Consider the following 23,980-nt stretch of genomic DNA (forward strand, 5'->3'; position numbering starts at 1 on the left):
TGAGAAGGGCCTGATATTTTTGGCTTTGTGAACCATAATTTCTGTGTTACAACTTCTCAATTGTGACTTTGTAGTATGAAAAGCAGCCATAGACAAGTGAATGGGTATGGCTGTTTCAGAAAAACTTCAGTAGTGACTTGGGTTGGGTTTTTAGGCCATACTTTGTAAATTTCTACTTTATATTAAATATCATTACAAGACAAACATTGGGAACTTTTATAAGTTTTATGAAAAAATATTTATGTCTAATTAATTGGCACATTATGAAATTGTTCAAATTATTTTGCCTAATAATCTTCTGATAATCCTGTTTCTTGTCTATAGCTAGTTATCTTTGCCAACAACTTTCCCTCCAGTTCAGTCTGATAGGAAATTTGACTTTTGTCGTATACAGCCCATCTTGACTTGAATAAGGTGGCTTCTTAATGTGAACCTGTTGCTATCAAGAGTAGTGGTGTCATCTGCAAAGTTATTTCCTAGAGGTTTACCAAATGACACAATCAGCAAGTTTCCATTATACTTTGAATTTTTTAAATAATTGTGTCTGATGATTCTTAAAATTTGTGTATTACATATCCTATTTTTGCTGTACATAAATTTCTAAAACCTTAGAAATATCACATAATTAATTTTTCAGTGTTTTATAATTCACAGATAATAACTGGAAAATTATTTTATTTCTAGATTGATGAACACAGGATATGTGTTTGTGTAAGAAAACGACCACTCAATAAAAAAGGTATGTTTGTTGAGCTCTAATCAAAGGTCGATTTTTGTCCTGTTTACAGTTTATTTTGATAATACCAGAAATCAAATTGATTTGGAAGAGTTAAGTGTAAATCATTTCATTTGTATATAAGCATTAGGCAGATTTCTGTGGTTAGGGCTGTTGTGTTATTGCTGTAAGACTGCCTTTCCTGGCTTTACGGAAATCTTGGTTTTTTTAGCTTTGTTGTTGAAATATTCTATTTGAATGGCATGTTTATGGGATATTTATATTTACAGGGTTACTACTTTTATCTAAATTCTTACTACTTAAAATAACTTTTGTTCATTAACTCAAATGATGTGAAAATTACTGGCCATTGACTTTTTTATTTATTCTTTTAGAAACTCAAATGAAAGATCTTGATGTAATCACAATCCCTAGTAAAGATGTTGTGATGGTACATGAACCAAAACAAAAAGTAGATTTAACAAGGTACCTAGAAAACCAAACATTTCGTTTTGATTATGCCTTTGATGACTCAGCTCCTAATGAAATGGTTTACAGGTAGGTAAATTTGTTGTAAATCATAATTTGTTCTTGTTCTATGTTCAGGGTGTTCACCATCACCCTGAAACTTATATTGATCTTGGCATATCTCTCCAGAGGTGCAATATTCTTTTTTTACCCCCTTAGTTTAAACAAATAAGAATATTTAGTAAACACAATAATAAATAGTAATACTTGTTTTCTTTAATGCTCCCCAAATCAGTTTTCATTACCAATTAACTTATACACTATGTAACACACCATATGTATGGATAAGAAGTTTCTAGACAACATTTTCTGTACCTCTAGAGATGGGATGTGGTTATTTTTCCTTTTTAATATCCACAGTATTTCAAAGAAATTTAAAATAACTGTTATACATCGGACACTTAATTTGTCTAAATCTTTATTGACCACTTAAGGAAAAAAAGTTCTGAAATCTACGTGCATTTGCCTAGTTTATCATATTTAAGCTTTGAAATAGTTTTAGCATGAAGTTCTTATGTGTTTGCATATTTAACCTAAAAATAATTCAAACTTGTGTATTATGTATGCATTGATGTCCCACATTTTTATCCAAATTTAGATTTTCATACATAGTTTATAAACATTTACTTCTCATTATTTAACAGGTCAATTTTAGCAGCATTGTTATTTCAGTCTATATTAAATGGTCTTGGCAGTCACCTGAATGCTATGCTTCATTGCCCTTTTATCTTGTAAATTTGACTGGAAAACAAAATTAATTAGTGAGAATGCTAACAAGTTATGATAAATGAGATCCTGTTAAGATCAACTCCTTTGGTCTTAAGCCAGTAAACTGTGAGTTCAGCTCTAAAGAAAGAGGACAAAATTAAAGAGTACGTGAATGCTAGATAGAGGTATTATGAAGGATTTGTTTTAAAAGGGAATTGTAAATTGTATGTTTTTTACCTTTCTGAGAGCTGAGTCCTCTCCTTCTCACTCACTCCCTTGTCTCCTTCCACTACTGTCTCATAAATATATCTGTCTGACTTTTATAATCATTTTCAAGAGATCATTATAAAAGGTGTGTTTCTGTGTATGTGCTAGGTTTAGTAAACATTTTTGTTTCACTCTGTATTTATGCTTCTTAATTTTACCAATATTAATTCTGTCACCTCTTATCCTTAACTTCTGTGGATTGAGGAATTAGGCTTTTTTTTTGTCCTGTCACTCTCCAGACTCATTTCTGATTCTGTTTGATTAGAAGTTTTTTCTCCTTCTTTTGTTCTATACTTTCTCCAGTTGTGCCTTTGAAAAAATCAATAGAGCTATATAAAGTGTTCACATATGTTCTTTTGAAGCCTGTGTGAAAAACCCATTTGTTTTGTATCATGCATTTTAGAGCACTGCTCAAAGAAATATTTTTTTTGTCCCTCCTTACCATTTTAATCTTGACTCCAGCAGTGAGTATACCAATACATAATACTGGGCATCCTTTTCCTGAATCAAGACTGTCAATTCAGAATTCATTGTCTTATGTAAAGATCATTTATATTTACTTATTTATAATATTTGGGCATCCTTTTCCTGAATCAAGACTACCAGTTCAGAATTCATTGTCTTAGAAGCGTCGTTCATATTTGCTTATTCACATTCAGGAAAATTTTTTACCACTTTTATACTTGTTAAGATAATATTTTTGTACTTTTTTTCTCCCTCTAACTTATCTTTTTTGAGATTACCAGTCTTGATTCTGTTTCTGTTGAAACCTTTGATATATTTTTGAGTTTGGGTTGGGGTTTTTTGTTTTGGTTTTCATGTATGTCCCACTTGTCTGGCTGATACTACCATATTTTGTTGTTATTTTTTAAAACTTTCCTATTGTCTTCTATTAATGTATATGTCTTTAGCTCAGCTACTATCTTTTTTTCCCCTGGCAGTTATTAATTATTGTGGCCATTTTTTATTATGGAATTATTGCTTGAAGATATGCGTTAAAGAGCTTTAAGCAATTCTAGGACATGGACATTTAAAATTTTAAATCAGTGAATTCAGTTGTGGTCTTAGAGTTGAACCTACTGGTTTGTTAAAAATTTTGGTGTAAGATTTGTTTATTAATAACACTAGATACTAGTTTTATTACTTATTTAATTAAAATATTAACTGTACATTCTGACTGGTGCATTTTATTTTTAAGGTTTACAGCTAGACCACTAGTGGAAACTATATTTGAGAGGGGAATGGCTACATGCTTTGCTTATGGGCAGACTGGAAGTGGAAAGACTCATGTAAGTAATTCGTTAGTTATATCCTGATAGGAAGCTGGTTTATTTTTCTTATACCTTAATTGTAAGACCTAAATTCTTTTTTCTTTTTAACATATAGACAATGGGAGGTGACTTTTCAGGAAAGAACCAAGATTGTTCTAAAGGAATTTATGCATTAGCAGGTAACTCCTTTTTTGGGTATCATTTATAACATTCTTTCTGAATATTATTCAGGTGGTTTGGAAAAAGATTTGGAAGTGCTGTCCAGAATTTTAAGGGTAATTAATGCTCCACTTACTACGTATTTTGTCAGCTTTAGGTTATCGGACTGCTTTGGAAAGAGCTTTGCTTTGGGATCAGAAATCTTGATTGTGTGTGTGTTGTAATCTGACACATTGTTGGAGCTTAGTATTGTTGAATAGCTGCTTTGTGAAAAGTTCCCATTTGTTATAATTATGAAAGTACCCTTATTATGACCACCTATAGTTTTATGCTATTTATAAAGATAAGTAGTAGCATTCTTTTCTTGAATATGAAGGAGAGTGACTTCTAAACTGACAATGTAGACAAACTTGCTATTTTTTGTAAAGTTAGTATCCACTTTAGTCTTCATTTTTATAATTGATACTATCATTCTGGGTAAGCATAAACTGATTCCTCTGAAAATAGAAAATTTTAATTTCTTTTTAAAAACAATTTTTTTGCATCTTCACAAATTTTCTCCATTTGAAATTATTGGCAGCTCGGGATGTATTTTTAATGCTAAAGAAGCCAAACTATAAGAAGTTGGAACTTCAAGTGTATGCAACCTTTTTTGAAATTTATAGTGGTAAGGTAAGTTGAAATTTTAAACTAATTTTTGTAAGCTTTTTAAATTGTGGTTTAAAAATACATAACATAAAATTTACTGTTTTAACTTTTTTAGTGTAGAAGTTCACCAGAATTGAGTACATTCACATTGTTGGACAGTTGGTGCCACCACATAATTGCTATATGTATTTAGAATATTACTTTAAAGTTTCGTGTATGAGATTTTTTAAAAATTCCCTTTGAAATTCTTTAACTTCAATATCAATCATTATTATTCTATAACAATTATTAGGATTCTCTGAAATAATTTTTTAGAATCTGAATGAGTCATTTTTATAGAACTGTTCTTATTTTCAAATGCTTTTTTTTTTTCTTTTTTTAGGTGTTTGACTTGCTAAATAGAAAAACAAAATTAAGAGTGCTTGAAGATGGAAAACAGCAGGTTCAAGTGGTGGGATTACAGGAACGGGAGGTCAAATGTGTTGAAGATGTACTAAAACTCATTGACATAGGCAACAGTTGCAGGTAACTCATTTTAATAAAGAGAAACAATCTGATGATCAATTTTAGATACTTTGATTATAACTTGAGAGCAAAGCAAGATTGTTATTCAGTGTATCTTGAAAGTAAAAATCATTGTTCATCAAGATTTTTTGAAGTGTGCCAGGTTAAATTGCATTAATCTCATTATGTTTGTGTTGTTAATTCACAATAGCTCTTTTGTATTTAAATAATAAAAACGGGATAGTTTTTTGTTTCTATTTTTAATGAAAATATTGTGGCTTGCACAAATTGAACTTTTTACATATCAAAATGTTCTTAATTACATTGTAGAACATCCGGTCAAACATCTGCAAATGCACATTCATCTCGGAGCCATGCAGTGTTTCAGATTATCCTTAGAAGGAAAGGAAAACTACATGGCAAATTTTCTCTCATCGATTTGGCTGGAAATGAAAGAGGAGCTGATACTTCCAGCGCAGACAGGCAAACTAGGCTTGAAGGTGCTGAAATTAATAAAAGCCTTTTAGCACTCAAGGTAAGTAAGTCCTTTTAATTGTGACAAGGCTCTTACTTTGGACTTTAACTTTGTTTACTCAGTTACAAAATGATAGGGTTTGTTTTTTCTAATAAGTAAGAGAGATTATCAAAATTTAGTTGTCTATGTTTGCAGTTATAGATTTTTATTGTTCCCAGAAATTTTCTTTATACATATTATTTTTTCTTTTTAGGGTAGTTAAAAGATCTGTTAGTTGGCAGGCCACTTCCAAATAGTTGACAGGCTGTTTAGGGAGATTCCAGGGAGCCTTAATCATTAATCGGTCTTTTTTCATGAAGGAGAGTAAGGAACCATAAAACTGAGCTAAGAAAGTTTCTTTGAAAAATGTGGAATGGCTTTCAGAAAGTTAGGCCAATATTATATATCTCCCTTGGCTTACAGAAAAGAAAGCATTCTGTGTTTTCTTTATGGAAAAAGTTTAACAAAGCTATGACAAATCTAGATAGCATATTAAAAAGCAAAGACATCATTTTGCTGACAAAGGTCCATAAAGTCAAAGCTATGGTTTGACTATAGTCAAACCAGTAGTCATGTATGGATGTGAGAGTTGAACCATAAAGAAGACTGAGCACTGAAGAATTGATGCTTTTGAACTGTGGTGCTAGAGAAGACTCTTGAGAGTCCCGTGGACAGCAAGGGGATCAGACCAGTCAATACTCAAGGAAATCAGCCCCGAATATTCATTGGAAGGACTGATCCTAAAGCTGAAGCTCCAATACTTTGGCTACCTGATGCAAAGAGCCGACTCCTTGGAAAAGACTAATGCTGGGAAAGATTGAAGGCAAAAGGAGAATAGGGTGGCAGAGGATGAGATGGTTGGATAGCATCAGCGACTCAATGTACATGAAGCTGAGCAACCTCTGGGAGATAGTGAAGGATAGGGAATTCTGGTGTGCTGCAGCCCATGGGATCACAACAAGTCAGACATGACTTAGCAACTGAACAACAGTTACCCTACTGCCTGTCACTTCTAAACACCAATCATAGTCTCTGGCAGAATCTCTTGGAATTAACAAAGTAGTCTTTTGGTTAGATTGTTTTTTGGGGTTTGTTTCTGGTATTTTTATTTCCCAAATTTCATTTTCTTGAATAATGATTTATGAGAACATTTTTACTATGCTGTAGACCTCTTGATAGAATTTTCAGAGCTGATCAGATCTTAAATGTTAGGGCTATTGTAAGAGATCTTTTCAATACTTTTGATAAGGTTAATCTTTATAAGAAGCATAATCTGTGAAATTTGCTTTCTTAATTTTCAGGAGTGCATCAGAGCCTTAGGTAGAAATAAACCTCATACTCCTTTCCGAGCAAGTAAACTCACTCAGGTGTTAAGAGATTCATTCATAGGTGAAAACTCTCGTACCTGCATGGTAAGTTTATGTTTGTTTTGTCTTAATCATAAATGAATAATTATACAACATCTATGGGGAATTTATGAAATACATTAGTGGCATTTAAAGTCTTCTACTGTGATACAGTGAAACTTAAAAACGTGGTCCCTGCCAGTCTGATAGGATTGTATTGCTGTTATAACACATTCATGCATTCTACTAATTAAAACATCTGAGTCCTCTTGAGATTGGTTTCAATTGCTTTCTGTTTTTCTTACATATTAGTCACACTTCTGTCTTTCTTCATATGTCTAGAATTTTGGATTATATAATTTTCGTTATGAATGAATATCTTATAGACAGTCTGGATTCTGTTATGTTCTTCTGAAGATTATTGGTTTGTTGTTGTTACTGTTATTTTAGCAGAAAGTTAACTTAGCTGAACTCCAAACTCTTGTCTCCCCTGCTGTGGGCAGCAACTGACCTTGAAATCTCTGTTTAGTTCTTTTAGAGTTAGCTATGTTTCTTATAGTCAGCCTGTGTACTCCAGTTTGGGGGTCAGGCAGAGATTCGGGTAATGTGTGTGTTTGGGTAGAGTACTCATGTGTGTATATATATATATGAATACACACACACACACGAGTTTCTCCCTCTGTGGTTTCTCTTCTGGGACACACACACACACACACACGAGTTTCTCCCTCTGTGGTTACTTGTCTTCTGGGACAACTTCACTTCCCAGCTGCTGGGGGACACACACACACACACACACACACACACACACACACACACACACACACACGAGTTTCTCCCTCTGTGGTTCACTTCCCAGCTGCTGGGGGACACACACACACACACACACACACACACACACACACACACACACACACGAGTTTCTCCCTCTGTGGTTCACTTCCCAGCTGCTGGGGGACACACACACACACACACACACACACACACACACACACACACACACACACACGAGTTTCTCCCTCTGTGGTTCACTTCCCAGCTGCTGGGGGACACACACACACACACACACACACACACACACACACACGAGTTTCTCCCTCTGTGGTTCACTTCCCAGCTGCTGGGGGACACACACACACACACACACACACGAGTTTCTCCCTCTGTGGTTCACTTCCCAGCTGCTGGGGGACACACACACACACACACACACACACACACACACACACACACACACACACACACACACACACACACACACACACACACACACACACACACACACACGAGTTTCTCCCTCTGTGGTTACTTGTCTTCTGGGACAACTTCACTTCCCAGCTGCTGGGACACACACACACACACACACACACACACACACGAGTTTCTCCCTCTGTGGTTCACTTCCCAGCTGCTGGGGGACACACACACACACACACACACACACACACACACACACACACACACACACACACACACACACACACACGAGTTTCTCCCTCTGTGGTTACTTGTCTTCTGGGACAACTTCACTTCCCAGCTGCTGGGACACACACACACACACACACACACACACACACACACACACACGAGTTTCTCCCTCTGTGGTTACTTGTCTTCTGGGACAACTTCACTTCCCAGCTGCTGGGACACACACACACACACACACACACACACACACACACACACACACACACACACACACACACGAGTTTCTCCCTCTGTGGTTACTTGTCTTCTGGGACAACTTCACTTCCCAGCTGCTGGGGGACACACACACACACACACACACACACACACACACACACACACACGAGTTTCTCCCTCTGTGGTTACTTGTCTTCTGGGACAACTTCACTTCCCAGCTGCTGGGGGACACACACACACACACACACACACACACACACACACACACACGAGTTTCTCCCTCTGTGGTTACTTGTCTTCTGGGACAACTTCACTTCCCAGCTGCTGGGGGACACACACACACACACACACACACACACACACACACACACACACACGAGTTTCTCCCTCTGTGGTTACTTGTCTTCTGGGACAACTTCACTTCCCAGGGACACACACACACACACACACACACACACGAGTTTCTCCCTCTGTGGTTACTTGTCTTCTGGGACAACTTCACTTCCCAGCTGCTGGGGGACACACACACACACACACACACACACACACACACACACACACACACACACACACACACACACACACACACACACACACACACGAGTTTCTCCCTCTGTGGTTACTTGTCTTCTGGGACAACTTCACTTCCCAGCTGCTGGGGGACACACACACACACACACACACACGAGTTTCTCCCTCTGTGGTTACTTGTCTTCTGGGACAACTTCACTTCCCAGCTGCTGGGGGACACACACACACACACACACACACACACACACACACACACACGAGTTTCTCCCTCTGTGGTTACTTCAACACACACACACACACACACACACACACACACACACACACACACACACACACACACACACACACACGAGTTTCTCCCTCTGTGGTTACTTCCCAGCTGCTGGGGGACACACACACACACACACGAGTTTCTCCCTCTGTGGTTACTTCTCTTCTGGGACAAACTTCACTTCTCACACACACACACACACGAGTTTCTCCCTCTGTGGTTACTTCTCTTCTGGGACAAACTTCACTTCCCAGCTGCTAAGGTGCCCACGTCCAAACTGCCCTTAACTAGTGACACTCCAGGTTTTTATTGAAGTTTTAGTTGTCCCATGCGACAGCAGCACAGTTTGCCCTTAAGCAAAAGAAAATTTATTGAAAAGAGGGGCAGTCAGTCACTCAGTGTTATTCCCTTCTTTGAGGTGTTGACCTCCACTTTCTGCCTGATGTTTGATCATTTTGTGGTGCTGTTAGAGCTGTTTATATTTTAACTGGAGTTTATAATTACTATATGATTATGGGTGAGATACTGAATTATCTTGGAGTTTCTTTTCTTTGGATGACCATATTAAGATTAGACCTTAAGGAACCATGTGTCAATATTACTGTCATCTATAACATTTTCTTTATCTTTGCACTTTTCCCCCATAGATTGCTACAATATCTCCAGGAATGGCATCTTGTGAAAATACCCTCAATACATTAAGATATGCAAATAGGTATGAGATACGGTTATTTTGAAATTTGAAAGGAATAGAACAGTATATTATTTTATTTAATATCTTACAGGGTAAATCTTATTACATTTTTCTTTCCATTTTCAAAAAATTGTTTGCATATTTCTTGAAATGATATTTAAAATCATCTTAGCACATCCTAAAAATAAAAATAATTAGAAATGTGTTGAGTAACTTGAGAAGACAGTTATATTTTTAGTAGATTTGGTCTTACTCAAGAACATGATACATTTTTCCATTTAACCAAGTTATATTTCGTAGTATTAGTTCTCATTATGTTGAGACTCAAAAAGTAAGTATCAGGCACCAGTTTGTATTTCTTAAGTTATTTTGCTATATGCTAAAAAATTATTTATGATAATGTTAAATGTTATACATGGGGAATCTAGGGATTTAGTAGTGATGGCACCGTTCTTTGTGGTGTTCTATATGGGTTGCTGCTACTGCTGCTGCTAAGTCACTTCAGTTGTGTCTGTGCGACCCCATAGATGGCAGCCCACAAGGCTTCCCCGTCCCTGGGATTCTCCAGGAAAGAACACTGGAGTGGGTTGCCATTTCCTTCTGCATCTATATGGGTTACATTTAATTATTTATGAAAATACTGTTACAAACTTTCATAGACAATTGGATTATTACGAATGAGAGGACAGAAAGCGTTATACACCGTTAAAGCAATTTGTTCCCATTGCTCTTGTTTTAAATGACTATTTATATAGTTTTAAATTTCTGTTACCACATACTGCATTTGTGATTTTAACCTAAAGATAAAATTCCTCTTTGTATTACATTTCTAGTGTGGCGAGTCTTTTGATTTTGCTAAACATAAGTATTTGTACTGTTTTTTTGTTTTAGTCACTACTGAGATTTTTTTTTTAAATCTTTCATTAAGATGTTAAATATATATGCATATAGGAAAGTACCCAAACATAATGTAATAAATGAATACTTCATACATTACATAATGTAATGTAATGAATACTTACGAAGTGTAAATTCTGGTGATTAGACCAGGAAATAGAACATTTCCAGTCCCCCCAGAAAATTCCCCATGTATCCCTTTCTGATCACAAATCCTGAATAACATGCCTAAATCCATTAATCTCAATCCATTATTCTACTTTGGAATAAATTGCTCAGTTTTCTTTCTTTCTCCCTTTTTAAAAATAGTTTTACTACCTATGAATGTGTCTTTGAACAATATAGGTAGCTGTATTTGAACTTCACATAAATGAGAACACCCTTTGTTCTTTTGTATTTTGCTTTCACTTCAAGAGATTTTAAAAAATCATCAGTAGAAACTGTTGGAAAGTATAAACTTACCTTTTGCCAAAAGATGAAAAATAATTTCTTTAAAAATACAATAGAATTTTATTTTTAAACTTACTCCCTTTTAAACTTTGAATTATAAAATCCTAGCTGTGAACCTTTAATAATTCTTTGTAGTGAATATTTTTGGTATTGTGGGGTTTTTATCACTAATTTAAAATGTTTCTTATTTCAGAGTTGTTCATGGGAGAGATGAGAACAGCCTTAGTGTTATAGTCCTATTGTAGAATTAAAACCCTCATATCTTCAGACTTCTGTATTTGGTCATTCCTCTAGTTTATTTAGACCCAAGTAAAATGCTTTAATTTATTATCATGTAATGTGATTCATTTGCAACATTACTGACCATCTGGGACAAACAATTCTGTCTTTTATTTCCATATCTTTAGGAATAAAGATTTTCAATCTCCTTTGATAGCTCATTTGAGAAGTATAATTCCTGCATATAGTATAGTTCAGGTTGGGCAAGAGAGCTTTGAATAGAGGGAAAATGTGTGGTTAGGGGCTAAAAGGGTACCTAAATGAAGATATTCTGAAAGAATAAGATAAGTAATGGGGTTGGGAGTAAAAAGGTGATTAAGTCAGTATTAGAAATTTGGGTTTGTCAGCATGTATGTAAATAAGCTTTCCAAAGTAACTATAAAGGAAAAAGGGCAAATGCATGTGATATTGAACCTTTGAGAGCAGACATTACCAAAAGGTCAAAGAAAGATTCTAAGACATTACTAGTTTTATCTATGTGACTATTTTTGATGTGTATAAACAGTAATTTCATTTAGTTAAACTTGAGAAGTAATGAGAAAAACAGAGCATATGGTTGGTATATATAGAAATGTTCAAACATAAAGTTTGTACTCAGCCAGGTTTGAACCTCAGTTATGCTACATTCTCACTGAATGAACCTGGGTAAGATACTTTATTGCCCTGAACCAATTTCTTATCAGTAAAATGGTGGCAGTATCACAACTTTGTTGTAATGGTTAAATAATGTCTAAGAAATACTAATCATGCTATCTGCTGATAGAAAGTAATTAATAAATATTGTGTATGATTATGAAGTGAGATTGGCCCATAGAGGATATAGGAACTCAAAGAAGTTGGTTCAGAAAACCCATGCTTTGGTTAATACACCTGTTAGAGACATTGGCAAAAACAATTAAGATTCCATTGCTAAAGGATTTTCTTTGCCATGATTCATCATCTGAATCACCAAACACAGAAAATTATTTGAGTGACTGTTTTTTCAGCTTATTCCAAAGTTGCTTCATAACAGATACATTCTAGGTGCATAGGAAAGAAGTTAATTCATTATTAAGATTGTATGCCATTAGGACTTTAATTCTCTTCCGTCCTGTTTGAAAAGACTGCAAGACTGTTGAGGATTCATTAATGCTAATAAAATACTCATGGTATTGACTACAGAAGAAAATTAGACACGAGTGGTCATGTAGCTTAATACAGGGCATTTCAAATTTAGTTGATGGTCTAGTTACACTTCTATAAAAGATCATAGGAAAAGGAAGTATTATGGAGTAGGGACTCAATAGAACAGAGGGGTTCAAAAAACCTGTTAACTTTAATTATTTTTAAGACCCTTTTCTAGCAAATTGGTAATAAATGAGAACTTGGAATGTGCATTCCTGTCTTTACAAGAGCGTTTTCTTTTAATCTGTCACTGTTGTGGTGCTGCAGAGTGAAGGAGTTTGGAATTAGCCCGTCAGACATCCCCTTCTCACAGGGCAGCGGCAGCCGCCCTGACCTCTCTCCTTCTTACGAGTATGACGACTTTTCTCCTTCGGTTGCCAGGTCTACTTTATTCTATGCATACAGTGTTTGTTTCAGTAGTTTCTTTTGGATGGTGCTATATATAAATGTTTCATAGCATTTACTTTCATGGCATATACTTCTTTTGTCCCGAGCCATTTTATTTTTCATTTTCAGTTTGTTTGACAGGTGGTGGTTATACTGCATGATCTTAATTTTTACATACTTTATTCATTTATTTGCTTTAAAATGTTGATTCAGAATTCAGGCTTCCTTTTCCCCTCTCATATTTTTAAGGATGATGTCATCTTTGCATATTTCTTATTGAAGGATAGACTGTCTTATTTAAAAGGAAAAGTTTACATTCTTTCTGCAAGGAAATCACAGGGATCCTCTTGACTTAAAAAATGGATGTTTGGGGGCTTCCTTAGTGGCCCAGTGGTAAAGTGTACCCTCTTCCAAACGTGCAAATTTAAGTAAAGGGGGTAAACTTTTTTTAATGATAAAACTTTACAGCTTCTGTTCTTTATGGATTAGAAATATTTCATGTGTAGGTATTTTAATTGAGCCTTATAACTACCAAAAATCTGCAAAGTATATTAAATTCTTTGATTTTTGGAGGACTTCCCTGTTGGTCCAGGAGTTAAGACTGTGCTTCTACTCCAGAGTGCATGGTTTCGAACTCTGGTTGAAGAGCTGAGATCCCACCTGCCATGCAGTGCAGCCAAAAAAAAAAAAACTGATTTTTGACAATGATGCATTTATTAATCTAAGTACTGTTGTTAACATTTTTAATTGTAACAAATGTCTCTTATTTATTTTGAAGTTCTGAATCACCATACTTTGATTCTCAATTTATTATGCACAGTAATTATATTTGAAGTAATTATAAAGCTGTACCTAACTTCCTGAAGTTTAATATCTCGGCATACCTTTAATAATATTTCCACAGATTTCAGTTAGATTTGATCTGGAAAGCTGACATCATCAATATTAATATGTTAATTAAATTGCTTTTATATTAAATAGGTTGATATTTCTTGTCCCTCATGAGTCTTTGTTAATTAAAGATACCTCTCATGTGTTTATAGGGTTAAAGAACTGACTGTGGATCCAACTGCTGCTGGTGACGTCCGTCCAATAATGCACCATCCCCCAAATCAGATTGATGACTTAGAGGCACAGTGGGGTGTGGGCAGTTCCCCTCAGAGGGATGATCTAAAACTTCTTTGTGAACAGAATGTAAGTGACGTAATATCATTGTAATTATCTAATCTTAGTTGTGTCATACATACCAGAATAAGTGAAAACTGTTCTCTAAATCAGGAATCAATAAACTAAAGCCTGTGGGCCTGCCACATACTTGAACATACTTCAAGTTTGTTGAAGTATGACCGTGCTCACTAAGAACAGAGGCGACAATGACCATATGGCTCACAAGCCCAAAATACGTACTAAAGTTCACTGACCCCTGATCTAACTATTCTTTTTTCCAGATTTTATACGGACTAAAATTTGGGGACTTATATTTAGCTATGCTGGGTCTGTGTTGCTGTACGGGCTTTTCTCTAGTTTCGGTGAGTGGGAGCTACTCACTGGTTGAGTTGCACAGGCTTCTCATTGCAGTGTACAGACTTTAGGGCATGTGGGCTCAGAAGTTTGGCTTCTGGGCTCTAGAGCACGGACTTGATAGTTGTGGCTCACTGGCTTTGTTGCTCTGTGAGATGTGGGATCTTCCTGCCTCAGGGATTGAACCCGTGTCTCCTGCATTGGCAGGCGGATTCATTACCAGTGAGCCACCAGGGAAGCTCCTAAAATCAGGGAATTTTTAAAGTAATACAGGAAACAGACAAGTTTGAGAATTGTACATGCAATATATCCTATACATAAAGCTTAGAAACAAGATTAACTTTAGACACATGAATATATACTAAAAGGACTCATGAACTATATCAAAAATGAATAAAATCTGACATTTGTTACACCTAACTGCTTTCTGTATTTTTGAATGTTTGGTGACATTTCATTATTTAAAATTTTGATTCCCCTGTTGCTTAAAAATAATAAGGCATAAGGACAAAGATGTATTAAAAAATAACAAAAAAGCACAGATATTTTCACATACTTATTTAACTTCATTTTTTAAATGTATTATCTGTATAGTTTTGTATCACTTTTCCCACTGATAATCCTATAGTGGCACTTTCTTATAATGATAAAAGATAGCATTTATTAGTTGCTTGTTACCTCATGACACATATTTGCTAAGCATTTTATTAACTGACATAATCCTCACATTTTCTAAAAGATTAAGTAATAAGTGCCGAAGCCAGGCAGGATTGAAGTCTGGGTCTTTCTTATTCCAGAGTGAATCTTGTGTCAGCTAAATTTATTGCCTGCTGCAATAAGATATTCTTTGAAAACAGTATAAGTTTAATGTGTTAATACTTTCCAGCAGATATTTTAGAGTCCAAATATTCTAGAGTAAAAAATGGACATACTAATTTTGTTATCATGTTCCAAAATACTTCCTATTAATAAAGCAGGACTTAATGCAGCAGTTCTCAACCAGGAATGACTTGGCCCCTCTCCAGGGAAAAATGTATGGAGACATCTTTGGTCATCCCAAGTGGGATGGTGTTGCTAAGATCTTGTGGGTTCAGGCAGGGGATGATTCTCAATATCATCCAATGCACAGGGACATTCTCCCACCACAAACCCCCACAAAATGTCTGTGATGCTGAAGTTAAGAAACCTGGTTTAAATAAGAGTTCTCAACTTTGAACCATAGATAATAAATAACTAAAAATGAAATCCTGGTGTTAGTCTATCCTCTGTCCCCCAAAAGCTTTGAAAGAGAATGTAGCTGCTTTTGAAATCCTTAAAGCAAATCCTGCCTTGCTCCTACATATGATGCCTCCAAAGATATGAAAAACCAAAATGAGGTAGGCACTCCCTACAGCATCTCTCTCTCATTTTATTCTTGTATCTGTTGGGTCTCTGTGGGACCTTAATTTGGAGAGCTTGGCTAGGTCACTAGAACTAATCTAGACACTTTTTAAGCGTGACATTATGGGTTCTTGCAACTTTCTCCACGTATGAGAGAGCGTGAATTTCTTTCAACTTTGCTTTCCCCAAGGAACTATCTTGAAATAGTTCAGCATTAGCCTTCAGTTAAGTATTGATGCATGTGTTACATATTCTTACTGCTATATTAAATTTTAACAAGGTAGGTAAAATGGAATCGTGTCTAGGACATACTCTGGAGATAAAAGTAATACAGTAGACAGACTAGAGAATAATCAAGTGCATTAGAATTCTAAAAGTAGTTGTACAGATAAAAAAGTACTCTGCGTGGACTGCATGGAAGTGATAGGAATTTGCATAGTATCTTGAAGCAAAGGAAAGACAGGATGTTCTGGGCTTGGCAGGGAGGTGGGCAGATAAAATAAGTAAAGGTTTTGATTGTGGATTTACCACGAAGACAGAATATGAGAGAATCATGCCTGCATGTCTTGATTAAAAACAGATAGATGGCTCTTTTCGCAAAGAGAAAATAAAAAATTCTTTAGCTAACGTGATTATATAAACTTATAGGGATGGTAGTGTATTGATGAAAGAGTCAAATGTCTACTTACAATATTTAATTTAACCAAGATACACCCAAATATTTAGAATTGTGTATTTTGTTTGAAAAATGTTGCTTTCGCACTGACATTTTATAAACCAATTTTAAGTGAACTTCTCTATCACTGCGGCTGCGTTTTGAGGAAATAAATCATTAGATACTAGAGTTGGAAAGGAAGCTCAAAAAAGAAAACAAAGCTGGAGAAGTTTGACTTGGTATAGGACCAAAATATATGATATGTACATTTGTAGGTATTTGTGGATGAAGTAGAGTCGTGAATTATCCATTAAAACTTCTGTAAAAAAACAGTAAGTAAATTATGTAGTGCAGTTCAGGGTTTAAATTTAGTAAGAGTTAAGACCTCCAGAATACCAGTTTGATAGTCACAGTCATGAAGGATGTAATATTTACTTCTCTGTTACACTGAAGTGTTATTTTAAACGAACATTGAATGAACGTAAAACTCAACATTTTGCTTCTTGTACTGAAAAGAAATTTAAGACATATATATGAATTGTTAGTGAAAGTAAACAATGCTGAAGAAATATTTCAGTATATTTATAACCTGTGATAAATGTACTTTTGAAAAGTTGCACTCCTGAAAGAGACTGCTTTTTTAGAGTTATTCTGTAGTAAAACTTGGACTAAGTGAAAACTATCTCTTATTGATACGTTTGAGTTATCTTACTGAATGTTAAATATTTTTGACCCATGAAAAGAAATTCTGGTTTTGCCTTTCGTTTTTTATTTTTTGTCTTTAACATTCAGGCTTCTTCAGTTGCTCAGTTGCATTTTTGTAAGTGACATAGAAAAATAACTTTTTTATTATAAAATATAAACTTATGTCATAGTTTTTAAACTGTTTTTATTTTAAGGAAGAAGAGGTATCCCCACAATTGTTTACTTTTCATGAGGCTGTCTCACAAATGGTAGAAATGGAAGAACAAGTTGTAGAAGATCACAGGGCAGTATTCCAGGTGAAGTATAGCAGAATCCTTAATCACATGTTTTTCTAGAAAAATTAACTACTAATGACTTTTGAATGTCACACTAATCTAAAAAAGTGCTTGTTTATATTTATGCATATTTGTGTTTGTAGGGCATATGACACAGTAAATTTTGAGTAGAATGAATGATGACTGCAAACAAACTTTCTTTGCAACTGTGGTAAAAAGATGTGGTTGATTTTTACTATTCTCCCACTTTATTTGCTTTTGTTAGTTGTCTATTTTTAGAGGAGTTGATCTTCTGCCCTCCTTTACCTGTTTCTTCTTGGTAGGCAGCTGGAAAACTTTACTAAAGGGTGTCAGAGCAGTTGAGGAAGAGTTAGTGTTTGCAGAAAAGGAAGGTTTTTTCAGGAGAGTTACTGCGCTGACTGAGCTGTCAGTCACAGATGAGTGAGGGGGAATATATCCCTTCATATAGCTATAACTCCTTAGGTATTTATCCTATTGTGTGTTCAGCCTATTTATAAAACCTTCTACTATATGAACCTCCCCTCTTTATTAAACAAAATATTCTGGAGGGTGATACCTATTTGAACATCTTTATGGAGACTTCACGGTCAACTTGCTCCTGAACCCCACTCCCTTCCCACAGTACTATAAATCCTTTGTCCTATTAACTTGTATATCCTTCTCTGATATTGAAGAAATCTTTATCTGTAAACAGATATTAACATTCCTCAACTCTAGGCAATTCACACCCTTGGATGAAGGGCTCAAAAATACGAGAACTATTTATAATTGTAGAGTTGGATACACAATGATTAAAACTGTTAAAGTCAAACCCTTATTATGAGGCTCTCTTAAGAGCCCTAAGTTTTTTAAATTAAATCAAAAAGGACACTTGTAATTTTAAGAAAATTGTTAGAATAATATGAACACCCGTAAAACTCAAACAGGGTCCCCTGGTGGCTCAGTGGTAAAGAGCCCGCCTGCCAAACGAGGGGATGCTGGTTCGATCCCTGGGTCGGGAAGATACCTGGAAGGAAATGGTAATGCATTCCAGTATTCTTGCCTGAAAAACTCCATAGACAGGAGACTGGCAGGCTACAGTTCATGGGGTTGCAGAAGAGTCAGACATGACTTGGTAACTAAACAACAAAACTCAGTTAAGTGAGGCTTTCAAGACCCTAATGCTGGGAAGGATTAGGGGCAGAAGGGGACGACAGAGGATGAGATGGCTGGATGGCATCACCTACTCGAAGGACATGGTTTTGGGTAGATTCTGGAAGTTGGTGATGGACAGGGAGGCCTGGCATGCTGCAATTCATGGGGTCACAAAGAGTCAGACACGACTGAGCGACTGAACTGAACTAGTCATTAAACTGCATTGATGTTTGGAAAAGTGAAACTGTGTGTACTGTAAAAAGCTAGAAAATGTCTCCTAACTCTTTAATTTAAAATGATCTGACCTTGTTAATAATCTATGGTTCGTGGCATTGTGAGAAAATGAAATTCATCAGTTCCACATACCTAAACTGAGTTAACGGTGGTTTCGTTAAAGCACTTAGAATAGTAGTAATTAGTTACTATTTAGTGTCTCATTTGACTCTTCTAAAATGGGCCTTCTTGGGGATTCGTTGGTGGTCCAGTGGTTGGACTCTGCACTTTCACTTCTGAGGGCCCAGGTTCAATCCCTGGTCAGGGAACTCTCAAGATTCTACAGGCTACACAGTGCAGCCCCAAAAATGGAGCTATCCAGTGTTTCCTTACAGTCAATAATTTTGAAGAGCTAGTGTTTGAATTTATGATTACCTCTTTGCGCAACCTCTGTGAGGTCCAAATGGATGTTAATTTCAGTTATAGTCTCCCATAGACCTCCTGAGATGCTCAGAAGTTTTATCACACCCATTGTTTTAGGGACAGCTGTGGCTTTGAGAGTTACTCTGCTCATGGATGGGCGTGCGTGTGTGTGATTCACTCCCACTTGTTCATGTGTTTGCTTCATTCCCTTCCCCAAACCCCGCTCAAAGTAAACATAGGCCTTTTTTTATACCTATCATGTTTATATTTGAATTCAAAGAAATATTTCTTGATTTTATTCTGTAAATAAAGATGTTTTATGGTTATAAATATTTCAGAGAATATTGTCTTGAGTATGTTTGGTTATATTTAAGATAAATCTATAAATTGGTTTCTGTCTTATAAAGAGGCTTACTGGATTTTTTTTTTTTTTGCGGGGGTGGGTCATTTTAGGAATCTATCCGATGGTTAGAAGATGAAAAGGCTCTCCTAGAGATGACTGAAGAAGTAGACTATGATGTGGATTCATACGCCACGCAACTTGAAGCTATTCTTGAGCAAAAAATAGACATTTTAACTGAACTGCGGGGTAATTTTGTTTTCATTTTATCATTTGAAATCTGCCTAATATTTGTATGTAATTAGTGGGAAGATTTCATATTGTAAGATGACATCTGAAGTGAAAATTATGGGCATGTTTAGCATCTTTCTAGAGTTATAAAGACCAACCCACCATTCTGGGGTTTTTTCCTGAAAATGAAACATGAAATATTTTAAGTGCTTTCTAGTCATCTTTTTTGTTTTAGTCTTTGGAGAAGATAAAGACATCTTATGATTAAAGAGGGAAAATATATTTTAACAAGTTTTTAAGTTTTATATACCCACGCAGAGCTTTGGTTTGGTAGGCCAATTCTTTTCAGTATTATTTTCCTTGGTTTAGATCTATTCCAGGTCATTTTTCTATCACCTCCTACCTACATCTCCTTTCTGTGCATATCTTGTCATGATTTTCCTTTGAACTCTTGTTTTAAAAAATGAAGGGGAAGGTTCCAACCAACTACTCTTTCTGCTTTGTTTATGAAGGAAAGCATGTGGCTTACCCACATGCCATGTCTTCTTTCTTGACTTTATAGTTACTAAGCTCATCTGTGCGACTTCAGATAAGCACGTGTTATATGTGCTGACTTCTTAGGCTTTGGCAAATTAGCTATCTTCATTTATATGCAAGTAGGCTTCTTTGTGTGTACATGCAGTGCAACATGAAACTAGACTGAAGTTGCTGGATTTTTTAGCACTAAACAAGCTGCTTAATTTTTTAAACTAGGTTCTTTGTAAAGTTAGTTATTTGAAATCATATCCTATAGAGTCAGCAGTGACCATTTTGCCAATTTAGAATTGTTTGTGCAGATGTAGGATTTCTAAAATTTGCTGTTTTTTCATGTTCTTCATATTCAAGCCTTGATTTAATGTATTTTGATCATTTTTCTAATCTGCCATAATGTACAAGCAGCTTTCTGTATGCATTTTATTCAGGAGGCAGATCACAATGCATCCTAATTTTTTTTTCACTGCAAGATGTAGCTTTCAACTTAGTTCCTGTCCTTTTCTCAGGATTTATGTAAATATTAAGTATATCCAAACTTTGAAGAAATTACTACCTAAATATTGTATAATTCAGTCCTTACTTAGAAAAAAAATTTACCAAATATAATTTTGATATTAATATAAATTTGAGAGCTATTATGTTAGCAGGCATCAGATTCAGAAGTCCTTATATTCCTTTCTAAATTTCAGAAAAAAATCAACTTTTTCAACATCACTGTACTTAGGAAGAGGGGAAAGAAATCAAGATTCCAACATTGTATCTTTCTCTTTTTTTTGAAAGCGGTAATCTGCACTATTAACACGTTTTAAGTTGGGAAACTATTGGAAGGTGCCATTTCCTGTGCATTGTGCAGGGCTTAGAGCTGTCCTGGATCTGCACTGAGTAGGTGACGGTAGCACCACCCCAGTCTGACAATCAAAAATGTCTGAGGATGCAACCAGATGTCCCTGGGAGGGGAGCAGAAATCACCCCAATTGAGAACCACTGTTGGAGAGAGATTTCTCATCTTCACACAGCAGACAGTTACTTGCCTCTTCCAATTTTTACTCACCTATTTCTTACTCTATGTGAATCTGAATCAGTACATGATAGACAGTAAGACAATTTAAGACCAAGAAATGTATATTTTGTAAATCTCCCTTCTTCATCGTACCCTTTGTAATCCCCAATAAGGAAAAAGTGACATGTCTTAAAAATTCAAGTGAACTTAAAATTTCATAGCTTGAGAGGTAAAAAAAGAATTGAAAGTAGACATTTTCTAATACTCTGAGAAGAAATAACTATTTTACATACATATATAGCCTCTTTACACTGTAAAAAGGAATTCAAAGAAATTAAAGTTGAACACTGTAAAATATGCCAAATAGAACAGAAATCCGTTGTGAAGATAACAACAAATAAAACCTGCAAGCATTTCTCAGAATCTATGAATTTGTTGCTAAGCAACAATGTTTAGTTCCGAGTTTCTGTACCACAAAGAACAAAAGAAAAAACCCTGAGTTGATACTGTAAGAGATGATCTGATAGGATGCATAAAGTTGTATACTGCATCTCATATAATGCAAAACTTATTCCTTTTTTCTTTTCTTTTTCCAAGATAAAGTGAAATCTTTTCGTGCAGCTCTGCAAGAAGAAGAACAAGCCAGCAAGCAAATCAACCCGAAGAGACCCCGTGCCCTTTAAATCAGCATTTGCTGCTAAAGGATCCCCAGAACCCTCGCTACTGTAACATAGCAATGGTTCAGCTGTAAGGGCCATTTGAAAGTTTGAAATCTTAAGTGTCTGTGGAAAATGTCTTGTCCCTTCACCTGAATGACATTTCAATTTTGTGAAACACTCCTTTGTCTACAAGATGCTTCTAGTCAGGAGGCACAACCAAGATTTGGGAATAGTGAAGCATTTTGTTTCATTTACCCAGATAGTGAGTTACTTTTGGAGATCCTTGCCAATTTTATTTTCTATATGATGAAGTAAGATTGTGGACTTGATCCAGAGGTGAATAGTAAGGGGAAGCCACAGCATTTCCTTTTAACTCAGTTCAGTTTTCTTAGCAAGACTGAGCAGTTTTAAATCCTTTGCGTGCATGCATACCTCATCAGTGATTGTACATACCTTGCCCACTTCTAGAAACAGCTGTGCTCACCTCTTCCTGCTTTGTGCCTTGACTAAGGCTATTGACCCTAAATTTCTGAAGCACAGCCAAGATAAATTACATTCCTTATTTGTCATTGTAAATTACCTTTATTGTGTGTACATTTTTACTGTAATTGAGACTTTTTTTTGTGTGTGACTAGTTAATTTTGCAGGATGTGCCATATCATTGAATGGAACTAAAGTCTGTGACAGTGGACATAGCTGCTGGACCATTCCATCTTATATGTAAAAAAATCTGGAATTATGATTTTAAAACCATATAACATGTGGTTATAATTTTCTTAGCATTTTCTTTGTAAAGAACTAAAATATAAACTAGTTGGTGTATAATAAAAAAATGAAATTCTGAAAAGAGTTTTATCTTAGGATAATACATATATACGCAGTGTGTGTTCCAGTGTGGTATTACCAAGACTAATAGTGCAATTTGATCTTTACCAATACCATTACTTAAGTTGAAGTGTCCATTAGCACCCCAAAATGTACCTTTTAAATGGTACAGTTAAAGGAAATTGGCTTCTGATGCATGAATATGTACATGTACATTGAAAGTAGTCCATAATAGAACTGTTAGTTTAAGCCAAGTGTAGACAGTACATAACTATGTTGAAAAAGAATTTAAGCTAAAGAGTTGACTTCGCCGTAAAAGGCAGATCTAACCCAAGCTCTACCCATTACCTAATGTTTGATGTTTCACCACTATGGTGAGAACCACCAAATTCTCACCAATCAGTTCATCTAGGGCATGCTACTTTTTAAATGGTGGCACTTATTTTTACAGATTGCTATTCCAAGGAAGAAAACTGGCCACTTTTCATGTAAATATTTTGTTAGAAGATTTCTATCTCTCTAGGAGTTTTCCCTCAGTTCCCAGGATAGTGTCTAGGAGTACATTAACAAAAAGTCTCCCAGGGATATCTTGTTTTGATTTACCCTAGGGAACTACCAGCTCATTCCTGTGGGCCAAAGGGAAGCTATGAATAGAGAGTCATATGAGCCAGACTCCCTACTTCACTGTTCATAGAATTCAAAGGGTAGTCATGGGAAATCCTAACACCATGGTGAAAAGCTCCTCTGTAAACTTGAAATCTAGTACAAATGTAGATTTTCACAGTGTGCTTATTATTAATAAATTAAATCTGTGTAATGAGTTTTAGAGACAATTTACTTCAATACAATCACCTTTGTTTTGGAAGGAACTCAGGTTTTCTTGCAGCTGTGAAATATGTTCTACTTGTGTTTATTTCAAGGAGAAGAGGAAGAATGGAGAACTGTTAGTATTGACCTTACAGAGGAAGTTTAAAAAGGTGGTTTCTGAGCCTAACCAACCTTCAAAGGGCATAAAGAGATACGTGAATTTACTCATTTTAAGCACAACAGATTAGTCTTAATTTATTACTTAAATTAAAAGGGTACT

At 35.6% G+C, this 23,980-nt stretch overlaps 1 protein-coding gene across 2 annotated transcripts in view; it reads left to right on the forward strand.

Annotated features, from left to right (window-relative positions):
- KIF2A (kinesin family member 2A) overlaps positions 1–23,714 on the forward strand; it is a 74,651-nt gene extending 50,937 nt beyond the window's left edge. For both annotated transcript variants that reach the window (XM_065905723.1, XM_065905724.1), the window contains exons 8-20: positions 685–739; positions 1,111–1,273; positions 3,417–3,507; positions 3,605–3,668; positions 4,229–4,320; positions 4,679–4,821; positions 5,131–5,335; positions 6,616–6,726; positions 9,754–9,821; positions 14,021–14,171; positions 17,433–17,534; positions 19,758–19,893; positions 22,007–23,714. In XM_065905723.1, the coding sequence (XP_065761795.1) occupies positions 685–739; positions 1,111–1,273; positions 3,417–3,507; positions 3,605–3,668; positions 4,229–4,320; positions 4,679–4,821; positions 5,131–5,335; positions 6,616–6,726; positions 9,754–9,821; positions 14,021–14,171; positions 17,433–17,534; positions 19,758–19,893; positions 22,007–22,092 (1,467 nt within the window). In that variant the 3' untranslated portion in view covers positions 22,093–23,714. The remainder of the gene's footprint in view (positions 1–684; positions 740–1,110; positions 1,274–3,416; positions 3,508–3,604; positions 3,669–4,228; positions 4,321–4,678; positions 4,822–5,130; positions 5,336–6,615; positions 6,727–9,753; positions 9,822–14,020; positions 14,172–17,432; positions 17,535–19,757; positions 19,894–22,006) is intronic.
- The last annotated feature ends 266 nt before the right edge of the window (positions 23,715–23,980 follow it).

This window comes from Muntiacus reevesi, chromosome 14 (genome assembly GCF_963930625.1).
Source record: "Muntiacus reevesi chromosome 14, mMunRee1.1, whole genome shotgun sequence".
Taxonomy (NCBI): Eukaryota; Metazoa; Chordata; class Mammalia; order Artiodactyla; family Cervidae; genus Muntiacus; species Muntiacus reevesi.